The sequence below is a fragment of the Monopterus albus genome, unplaced genomic scaffold, assembly GCF_001952655.1.
Source record: "Monopterus albus unplaced genomic scaffold, M_albus_1.0 scaffold8.1, whole genome shotgun sequence".
NCBI lineage: Eukaryota > Metazoa > Chordata > Actinopteri > Synbranchiformes > Synbranchidae > Monopterus > Monopterus albus.
The window spans coordinates 2,939,624-2,950,607 of NW_018127888.1; the positions used below are offsets into that span (position 1 = coordinate 2,939,624).

The following is a 10,984-nucleotide window of genomic DNA, read 5'->3' on the forward strand; positions in this document are numbered from 1 at the left end:
TGAGTGTGTGGACAGGTGTCTTTTATACAGGTAACGAGTTCAAACAGGTGCAATTAATACAGGCAGTGAGTGGAGGATAGGAGGGCTTCTTAAAGACAAACTAACAGGTCTGTGAGAGCCAGAATTCTTGCTGGTTGGTAGGTGATCAAATACCTATTTCATGCAATAAAATGGAAATATATTATTAAAAAATCTAACTGTGATTTACTGGACTTTTTTTGTAGATTCTTCTCTCACAGTAGAGGTGTACCTACGATGAAATTACAGAACTGTCCATTCTCTGTGAGTGGGAAAACTTGAAAAATCGGCAGTGTATCAAATACTTATTTGCCCCACTGTATGTTCAGGGGTTTTTTTTATGTTTTGAGTGACATTTTATGTCATTTGCTTATTTACATCTTTCAAAGAAAATCTGTTTTTTTTTTTGTTTTTTTTTACACCCAGAACCTCCTGCGTAAGCAAATCGTGTTAAAAGTGCAGCTGACAATGAATTGTTTTGTAGTAACTTACTTCTGCTAGGTACTCACAATCTCTCTCCTACCCCATGAACCTCTACACCATCCCATCACAGAACAACTGGGTGCCTCGGCGAGGCGACCAGGGCCCCAAGACCATCGACCAGATCCACAAAGAGGCCGAGCTAGAGGAGCACAGGGAGCACATGAAGGTGCAGCAAGCCCTTATTTCCAAAAAGGATTCAGTTGGAGGTCCAGGAGGCAGAATGGGTGGAGTAGGTCCTGGGGGACGTGGGGGCCCTCACACTCCAGGCCGTGGTGCTCCTCCCCAGGATGAGGGCTGGAACACAGTACCCATCTCCAAGAACCGACCCATTGACACCTCTCGCCTTAGCAAAATCACTAAGGTAGGAGAGGGAAGCAGCTTTTCCCATAGTGTCACAGAAATGTTTTAATCCAATCTTGTTACATGTCTGTGTTTTTAACCAGCAGTCTCTTCTTTCAGACTCCTGTTCTTGACTTCAACAATCAGTTGCTTGCTCCAGGGGGTAAAGGCACATGGGGAAGCTGGGGTAAGGGCAGCAGCGGTGGCACCAGTGCCAAACCTGTAGATTCTGGTAGGTTTCTTTGACTGATGTGGTTATATATCAAATAGAAATCTAAATGCACACCTCAGAACTGAAACTCTGCATTAACTGTGTAATTTCATCTCCAGGCTCAGAGTTGGGCAGTCGCCCAACCACCAGTACCCTGAACAGGTTCTCAGCCCTGCAGCAGCCGTCATCCTCTTCAGGCTCTTCACTTGACTCAGACAGACGAGTTCCTCAGAGGTGAGCACAAGACACACAGCACACAGCCTTTACTCTTGACAAAACAGTGCGACCATTTTAAATATTCTCTGTGGTGGATGTATTGTAACAAGCTCCTTCTTTTGTTTGAGACTCGGTGCCTACATTATATCTCCCTGACTCTGCGCTCCCTTTTGTCTTTGTTCAGAAACAGCTCGAGTCGAGAGCGTGGCGACCGCTTCGACCACTCTGATCGAGGCAGTGACCGTTTTGACCGACGGGATGACCGTGATCGAAACCGGTTGCAGGTCACCAAACGCAGCTTCAGCCGGGAGAATGAGGAGCGAAGTCGGGAGAGAGAGCAGCGTGGGTCAGCTGACCCTGTCCGCCGGATATCGAGCATGACAGACGACAGAGACCGAGGCAGCCGAGAGAGAGCCAGGAGCAAAGAGAATGGTAGATGGCGTAATGTTTAAAGGAGATCTGAATGTTATATTTTCAAATTCCATCCAAAAAGAGAAAAAAACACAAAAGGTATTTACATCAGGAAACATTTTTCATCAGCTGCTTTATCTATGAACTTTGAGCCACATGCTATATTTATAAAAATATGTTCAACAGGAAAACTAGGAGAGGTACTTTGTTTCAGTCAATGTTACCATTAATTCAGATTTCTAGAATGAACCTTTTTCATGTGTGAACAGTGAAGCATGAGAAGGCTGCCACCCCTCCACCTCCCCAGACCCCCACCAAGCCTGCCTTGACCGAGGAAGAGCTGGACAAGAAGTCTACAGCCATCATTGAGGAATACCTCCATATCAACGACATGAAGGTGTGCAGTGATGCGCAGTTGTTTAAAAAAAATGAAATGGAGCTATACGTGCCATTGTCTGTGACGGTTACCTCTGTGCATTTCCTATGGGTGCTTCACAGCAAGTCGTCACCCTTTGGTTATGAATGCGTTTAATGTGAAACAGCATTAGAAGGAAAGGTTCACTTTGCATTAGCAGTAAATCTCGTGTGTGTATATTACAGGCACATTTACATCATTACAGAAGTCTGACAGCTATGAGAGGCAGGTAGCACGTTGGCATTCACCGTCTGTCTCCCTCTGTGTCCCACCAGGAGGCTCTGCAGTGTGTGCAGGAGATGAACAGCACTCAGCTGCTCTTTGTGTTTGTACGAAACGGGCTGGAGTCGACACTGGAGCGCAGCACCATCGCCAGGGAGCACATGGGCCTGCTGCTGCATCAGCTTGTTAAGACTGGCATCCTTCTAACACAGCAGTACTATAAAGGGTCAGTATGGAGTCCCAGAGAGGGGTTTTCACATAAAGCACATGAATAGCTATCAAAAGAGTGCATCTCATAACTAGACAGCATTCAGAGAGTGCAAACCTCCACCAAGCAGCTCAGTTTCTCCCTAATGCTATTCCAATTAAAAGTGGTACTCCCATGATAGTTTGACCCCCATAATATGATTCTATGAAAACTCGCCCTTAACATTTAGAATCACACTGATATCACTAGTTTTGAAAATTATTTAAGAAAACAATATTTCAGTAATGGTGGTTTGCTTAAAGATGTAGCTCAGTAATTTTTGAATAAATGTCAAATTTTCTTGACGCCCTACTGAGTCAGTGGACTTTCAGCTAGAATCTGATGTTATGGCAGATCTTATGGGGATGTTATTGTCGTAGTCTGGTCACAGACCAACTCTGGAGCAGTTTGTACAATATTTTCAAGACGTTCTCTGTATTTGATATTCTGCTGCCATAGTTTGGCTTGATATGTTGCCAGATAATTACCACAGCAATGAGCAAATGGCATCTGCGCTGTTGTGCCATGTTGCATAGTGATTTTTCTTTTATAGGATTATTCACCGGTCTAGAGTAGATCTTATTCCTGTTTACTTTTTTGTTCCCAGCCAGACTCAACTGATCCATGAACTGTAGCCTTTAAAACACTTAATTTGCTCATGTGTTGTTTAACTTGCTTGCTTTGTATTCTTTTGTCTGTTGACTCAACTTTGATGTTGGTGCACTGTGTGTGTGCTCAGGCTCCAGGAAATCCTGGAGGTGGCTGAAGACATGGCCATAGACATCCCCCACATGTGGCTGTACCTGGCAGAGCTGATCACTCCCATGCTCCATGAGGGAGGTGTCTCCATGGGAGAACTTTTCAGGTTAGTCCCAGGCCTCACGTGGCCCCTTATAAAGTTAGAAAGAGAAATCTGTAAGAAAAGGTATCTTTTTGGACTGTTTGTAATTTTAGTTTGTTGTTTAACTTGCGCTGACTTTCTTTGTCTCTAGGGAGATTTCTAAGCCTCTGATCCCTCTGGGCAAAGCTGGAGTCCTGCTGGTCCACATCCTCACTTTACTTTGCAAAGAAATGGTGAGTTAATCAATTATATCTATATAAAAGTTGTGTTTTCAGACATTTTTTGTTCAGTGAGCTGTAGACAGGAGGCAAAGGGCTGCAGAGATGGGGGAGGAGACATGTTAGTGGCTGGGCTTGAACCTTTATCTCCCCCTTCAGAGCCATAAAAAGGCAGGAACTATGTGGAGGGATGCAGGCCTCCAGTGGAAAGACTTCCTTCCTGAGGATGTAGACGTCAACAAGTTTGTGACAGAAAAGGTGAGGAGTTACTTGTTAACTTGTCGTGATCAACTGAGAAATTTCACATATATACTGAATGAAAATTTGATTATGTAAAGGTAACCAGAGGTGTATGGTATGAAAAGTTATGTGTGCGCCACTCTGTCTATAGAACGTGGAGTTCACACTGGGTGATGAGTCAGAGAAGAGCAAAACAAAGGAGCTGAGCTCCTCAGAGCTGAGCAAGCAGCTGGACAGACTGATCCAAGACAAGGCCGACAACCAAAGGATCTTTGACTGGATTGAGGTTTGTGTTGCAGCTTCATCAGCTTATTGAAGTTGCAGTTTCAGCCATTATGTTGTTCAGGGTTTCTTTTCTCTAAGCTGTTCAGATTGCTCTCAGTAAATAAACGTCTCTCTGTAGGCTAACCTAGATGAGCAGCAGACCTCGTCCAACATGTTTGTCAGAGTTCTGATGACCTCCATCTGCCAGTCAGCAATCATCTGTGAGTCAAATGTCACTTTTCACTTTTGTCATTAAAGACTTCAAAGTGGACTAGATAAAGACAGAATTGTTGGTTTTGAGCAAGATAGTGTGAGGGCATGTCACTGAGGTAATAGGCATAGTTGAATGTAACTGTTGCAGCATGTTGAGTCCTAGCTGGTCCCAGTCCTGTACCAAGAGAGTGCTGTTAAATGCATTTGCCTCTGTAGGTGAAAACCCCTACAAGGTGGACGGTGAGCAGATCAAACAGAGGGCAAAACTGCTGCAGAAATACCTCAAGGACGAGCAGAAGGAGCTGCAGGCTCTCTACGCCCTGCAGGCCCTGATGGTGCAGATGGAGCAACCTGCCAGTGAGTGGTTCATTGTATGCTGTCCTTTGCCACCACTGATGTTTGACGTTTGTTACCGATTTCAGATGCCCCAAACATCTGTCTAATATCTATGTTGTACATTGCTGATTTAAATGGTTGTTGTTAAAATGTTTAGTTTTAAATTTTGTTCAAATTGTTATTTAATTTTCTTGTGAACATTTTGCATATCCGTTCTCTCCATCAGATCTGCTGCGGATGTTCTTTGACACACTTTATGACGAGGATGTAATCAAAGAGGAGGCCTTCTATAAGTGGGAGTCCAGCAAAGACCCCGCCGAGCAGCAGGGAAAGGGCGTGGCCCTCAAGTCCGTCACCGCCTTCTTCACTTGGCTCCGAGAGGCCGAGGACGAGTCTGACAACAGCTAGGGGCCCCTCAGACTGCTGGTGGGAGGTTAGAGAAGTCCCGGCAGGAGCAAATGTTCTGTGGATGATTCAGACGAGTCTGAATAAGCAAAATCCTTCTGCATACAGACAAAAATCAAGAAAAAAAAAATTCTTCAACTGGGAGAGATTGTATTGTGGATCGAACATTCGATCATTTTATTTTTTTTGCTCTTTTTCTTGTTTGTTTTTGTTTTTTCTTGCACAACCAAATGTCTTTTTTGAGATAAATGAGAATACAGGATAAATGCAGAGAATCAATATGAAAGCGAGTGAATGCTGAGAAATTTCAAGCCGTGGGAGATCATGCTGTTTCCTTCGCTGTTGTTTTTTTAGATTTCTCTCGTTTTCAAGTGGCTTTTTCTCACCATGGCAACATTATTCAAGAAACTTTGCTTAATGACATGAAATTTAAAAAGGCAGTTTGAATCTATATTTTTGATGACTTCATCTTTTATCATGTGAACATGACACAGAAACATGTCGCACGCATGGTGTTTGATCTACATGACACACTTATGTAGACGACTAGCTTTTTGTTTAATTTTTCCAGTGTTGGATGATTGGAGTATGCGTTTTATAATAAAATGGGAAAACTACAAAGAAAAGCGGCAAGAGCTGTCGAACGGACATTTCAGACTGAAGTTACAGTAACGGTTGTGGACTCTGAGGATTTCATGTGGACTTTACAAGGATGGCGTCACTGAGAAGAGGGGCGGTGAACATTAACCGTCTTGCTGCTGGGGGGTGACGATGCTTTCCTGACACCCCTCATCCCAAACCCCAAACTCCCCTGTGTCTGTTTTACTTGTTTCTAACACTTCAAAAAACAAACTGTGGACTTGCGAAAGGGAGAGCATGGGCTGCACCCTCCGATGAAGCCTGTTATCAGATTTTAAAAGATGAAATATTATTGAAACTTGACAAGTATACCGACAAATCCACTTTAATGAAAAAGGACTTTTAGTGAAGTAAAGTTTAACAGTACAAATCCTAAGGCCTTTTCTGCTTCCATTGGTGGAAATGCACTTCAGGAGAGTTCTGTAAATATATGATGGATTGGGTTTTTTGTTTGTTTTCATAAAAAAATTGCTTATGTAATTTTCTCCTTCTATGAAACAAAGTTGCAGTTTTCCTCTATTTATATTTTTCTCTCCTCAGCTGGCAGAAGGTGTTTATAATTACCCACCCCAATTCGTTGATTACGATTTAATTGAAATTGTGTACATACTTTTTTGCTTTACTTTATTAAAAATATATTTAATTAAAGAGAAGTAATGCCTCTTTTCACATTCAAAACTGGAAGAGATAATAAAGATCATTGCAAGTAAAAAGAAAAACTTCCCCAAAAGTGCTTTTGTTGTGGCAGCGTTGATGCACACAAGTCCTGAGCCGATTGGTGCTGGAGCTATGGTGAGCTAGTGCTCGTTCCAAGCTAGTCTCTGACTAGCTTTCAACAAAGGTAGAATTTGAACCTTTTGAAAACCAGAGTTAAAAACTCTCAGAAGTTGTATTAGTTGATTTGTATTGGTTTCTACGTGGCAGATGTCCTGGATGGGAGATGGATTTTATCCCTGAGGAGTCGTGTATTTAGACAGTCTGCTGGTTAAAGGGCTGTGGTCACTGTAGCAGCAGACTAGAAAAAAAACTGGATGCATCTATGATCCCATTTCCATGTTTCTAGGGTGATCGCTACCCACAGACTGGACTGAGCAACGCTGTGCTGGACTTTTTGGGGAACTCCAGAAAATAAGACTTGGCCATCACTGATCCTAGTTACATGATTAGTTGGCTACGTTTGAGATGACAAACGGCCAAGACACAATGATTCAGCAAATCTGTAAGTTGTTTTCTTTTTTTTTTTTTTATCCACTGTCAAAGAGTTTCCGTACAGAGGACTTGACTGCTGTAGGCTTCTGTTGGTTTTTCTTTCACTGCTTTTATATGGCTACCCATTTTTTTATATATAGCTGAATATGATGTCATTAAACATAACAGTGCTGCATTTTGTACCATGTAACATCATTTCCTCCTAAGGTTTTAAGCACTACTGTTTTCTAATCCACTGTAATATGTAGGTGTAGGCACCTAGTTTCTGCAAACAAAACTTGTTATTGTTTCTCATTTGCAAATACTACATTAATCTTCACGGGCACTGATTTCCCCTAAAATTCAGGCACTTAAACAAATAGCATACAGCTGTATAAACAGTTTTTACTGCCTAAAAATAAACTAAAATGAAAACTAGCTAAATGCAAGGTCAAAAATACAATATATTTGTATTTAATCCATAAGAAAATGTAGAATTTAAAAAATTGGGACATGATTGAATTACAGAATGATAAAAACATTTAAAACAGACTGCAAAAATTTAATAGGAAGTACAGTCTTTGGGGGGGGGGCTTGTGCAAACTACGAAATTGATTCACCTCATTAAATATTTTTGATGAGTTGATGTAAACTCAGATGTTACAGCAAACAAATGTTTGCTGTAACATCCTAATGAAGTCCACTGTCCTCTCCACAGTTTGGAGCATGTTCAGCCTCCAGCTTGTTGCGACTGCACCGCAGGACCAGCTGTTCAACCTCCTGTCTGTACACAGACTCGTCGCCATCTTAGACGAGAGCGATGGCCGTTGCGTTGTCTGCGAATTTAATTTTATCTCTTAATTTACCTCTTAGCTTGTCTCTACTGCTATAGTGTGAATTTTCCCTCTAGGTAAAGTCTTATACATGAACTCCCTTAATGTATCCGACCCTGGGACCAAAACAGTGTTTAACTTTCTTATTTGAATTGTTCATATCGTATATTCAGTGAACTTATGAGATTTCTTCTACATGTTTTATTTTCCAACATTAAGTTCTAAGTTGTGTTTCAAAGCTTTTGTTGCAATGTCAGGAATAATATTCTAAAGACCCCTAAAATTCCGGAGAAAGTATTGACCACCTCCATGGCAGCTACAACCCTGATTAGTATAGTATAAAATGGGGAGACAGCATATGGAATTTCATCCTCACACTCACTCCAGCTGTAGTATTTATTGTCCTAAAAACACTAGAGGGGGCCATTGTGCTTTAAATACTGGATGTCAGTAGCCTACTGCCTCACATATTTCTGTTCCATCAGAGTTGAATTGGTTGAACAGCCCCCTCAAAGTCATTTGAGCTCCACTTTTCTTCAGAAAAATATATTATTTTATTCCTGTGCCTGCTCATTGTTTCCGTCTCCCATTTTCTCTGGAGCATCCATGTTTTCTATCAGTCATTCCTTTCCTGTCCAGGAGTCCTTGGTGGGTTCCCCTGCTCTCTTCACACCTGTTAACCTGCTGCTGCCTCCCTAGCTGCACCTCATTACACTAATTAATCCTTGCCTGCTTAATTGAGGTTTTCTGTTCTAAGATGATCAGTTACAGGATCAGGAGAAGCTGAAACCAGGGACATGGAAGTGATTCAGATGGCGTGTCACCCTGATGGATGACTAATTCTCAGTCACCCAGGACTTGCTGTATCTAAAAGTGCAAATTAAAATCTGAAGAAAACTTCAACAGGTCCAGTTCCTTTTTCACTTAGCACTTTTAAATATGCAGTGAATAGATGGTGATTCACAAAATTTACATTTCTAGATTTAAATGTCAGTGCCACCAAATCTTTTCTTTTTCTTATGACTTGTGAAACATGGTGCAATGCAGTTTATCAGTAGCACACACAGGTCAGGCTGAGTAAAGACCTTTGTGGCTTGCAGTGGCACCACATGCTCGAGGTGGTAGAGAACCAGGGAAGATTTACTGCTAGTGCTTTACATAAACTGGGACCACATTTCTCTTTGTTTGGCATTTATCTTTCCTCCGGGTCAGTGAGATTCCCCGAAAACAAGGTTTACTTTTTGTAGAATCAAATACATGGCCGCCTGCATCCTTACCATCATTAGAAGTTATTTTCAGGCATATGGTGTAGGGGAGTCGTGAAATATCTGCTACCATTACAATATGAAAGATGTTTTACTGTTGGAGCTTTACACTGATCATTGTGTGTGTAGGAGCATGTACAGTAACAGCGTTCTCCTCCTGTTGCATTCATTTCTGGCTGTTTGAAAGTCTTTTTTTTTCTCCCCTCCTACGCCACCTCCTCTCCCAGGATTTGCTCCAGGGGTCAGTCATAAAGCCCAGCTTCCAACGCCTCTCTGCCCCTGACCTAAACATTCACAGCAGCAATTGAACAAAATCCCATAGGATGTGACATGGCACACACATAAGCACCTCTGCTTCCACCCACAATAATGTTCACATTATGTCTTATGGGAGGATTAGTGTGGGAGGCTCTAAAACTGGAAAACTAATAGTTACTCTATGGGTACTCATTCTCTCTGCAGTTCAACTGCTAAATGCTGTGTAGGACCTGGATAGTGGATGTTTTAAATGTGTTGGATTTTGTCTGTTGTGTGAGCTGCTCCAGGCAAATTGCTCCTAGTTGGATTAATACATTTGATTGTATTGAATGGGGGTGGCAAGGCGTGCAGTAGTTGGCACTGTTGCCTCATCCAAAAGGCTCTAGGTTTGAGTCTCGTGGCCACTCACGGTGCTGTGTGGAGTTTTCATGTTATCCTTGTACTTGTATGAGTTTCCTCAGGGTACTCGACTTCATCCCGCAGTCCAGGTTAATTGGCAACTCTAAATTGTCTGTACTGTAGGTGTGAATGATAGTCTGTTTATACGTATTAGCCCACGGTGTATCAACCATCTCGCACAGTGTCAGTGTTAGCTGGTGTCAAAATGCCAGGGGACTTAGCTTAATTTAGCAAAATGGCTGAAAACAGGGGTAACTTGCTAGCCTTGGTATGTCAAAGGTAACAAAAGCAAGTTAGCAGAGCCTCCAAACTTAAAGCAAAATGTGTTAATTAGTCCGTAGTGGTGATGGTAGACATATTTTGTCATTGAATTCTGACAGACATGTTAGCATTTTCTCCATGTTGCCAGGGTCTGTGCTAATTATGGTAACCACCAGCGTGAGTTAGTATCATATATAAAGTATAGATGATCTTTACATAGAATCTGTGGTATCAATCTTTTACTGCAACTCTCAGTAAAAAGATGAGGGAAGTTTCTGAAATACTGTATCAGTTTTCATACTTTTTTGTCATTACATTCATGCCCTTCTTCTCCCTTTGTTCTAGCATTACAAATGACTATTTTGTTATGTCTGACCCTTTTTCCTCCTCCTGACTAATTGCTGCCACGACCCATTTATTCCCATGGGGATTATCGCAGGTTCACACAGACACATTACTATGTGTACAGTAAATTAATAAGCTTATATCATCACATCACGACTCCGTAGCAGATGGCAGCGGGTGCACGAAACAGTCTGCTGGCCCCATAGCTGCTGAAGCCCACTCCAGTGAGGACATGGGGTGTGACAGTGTGTCAGCCTGTTGGACTCACCACACAGTGTTAGCGCACCAATCCATTTAGCATGTACATCTCATTTGTGTGATGGAGATAGTTTGTTCAGTTCCATTTATTATCAATCTCACCTTTTACTAAAGATAAACTTTTATTAAATGAATAAAAACAAAAAGCCAAGAACAGTCTGACCCAGAAAGGACACAGCAGTCACTATTGACCTGCTGAATAAAAGCCTTTGAGTTTAGACAGGAAGCATGTGAAACAAATTTAGAGACAACATTCATTTTACTTGACTACATTTAATATTTAAATATTACATTTAGAATTTCATGCACATGTATGCACATGCATAATGTTATTTATCTCTTTTGTTAATGCCCATTTATGTTTTACTTCTCTTTATTTAACCAGGTAAAAAACCCATTGAGATCACGATCTCTTTTACAAGGGTGACCTGGCCAAGAGGTCAACAACACATGTCGTCA

The 10,984-nt window shown here is 41.7% G+C and overlaps 1 protein-coding gene and 1 pseudogene across 1 annotated transcript in view; both read left to right on the forward strand.

Annotated features, from left to right (window-relative positions):
• LOC109951590 (eukaryotic translation initiation factor 4 gamma 1) overlaps positions 1 to 6,437 on the forward strand; it is a 32,089-nt gene extending 25,652 nt beyond the window's left edge. The window contains exons 15-27 of the mRNA XM_020586183.1: positions 572 to 862; positions 961 to 1,072; positions 1,171 to 1,285; positions 1,452 to 1,699; positions 1,948 to 2,075; positions 2,369 to 2,541; positions 3,302 to 3,427; positions 3,555 to 3,636; positions 3,781 to 3,879; positions 4,013 to 4,147; positions 4,265 to 4,346; positions 4,555 to 4,695; positions 4,901 to 6,437. Coding sequence (XP_020441839.1) covers positions 572 to 862; positions 961 to 1,072; positions 1,171 to 1,285; positions 1,452 to 1,699; positions 1,948 to 2,075; positions 2,369 to 2,541; positions 3,302 to 3,427; positions 3,555 to 3,636; positions 3,781 to 3,879; positions 4,013 to 4,147; positions 4,265 to 4,346; positions 4,555 to 4,695; positions 4,901 to 5,082 — 1,914 coding nt within the window. The 3' untranslated portion in view covers positions 5,083 to 6,437. The remainder of the gene's footprint in view (positions 1 to 571; positions 863 to 960; positions 1,073 to 1,170; positions 1,286 to 1,451; positions 1,700 to 1,947; positions 2,076 to 2,368; positions 2,542 to 3,301; positions 3,428 to 3,554; positions 3,637 to 3,780; positions 3,880 to 4,012; positions 4,148 to 4,264; positions 4,347 to 4,554; positions 4,696 to 4,900) is intronic.
• A 3,459-nt stretch (positions 6,438 to 9,896) lies between these two features.
• Positions 9,897 to 10,984, forward strand: part of LOC109951595 (intestinal-type alkaline phosphatase-like) — a 17,026-nt pseudogene continuing 15,938 nt past the window's right edge.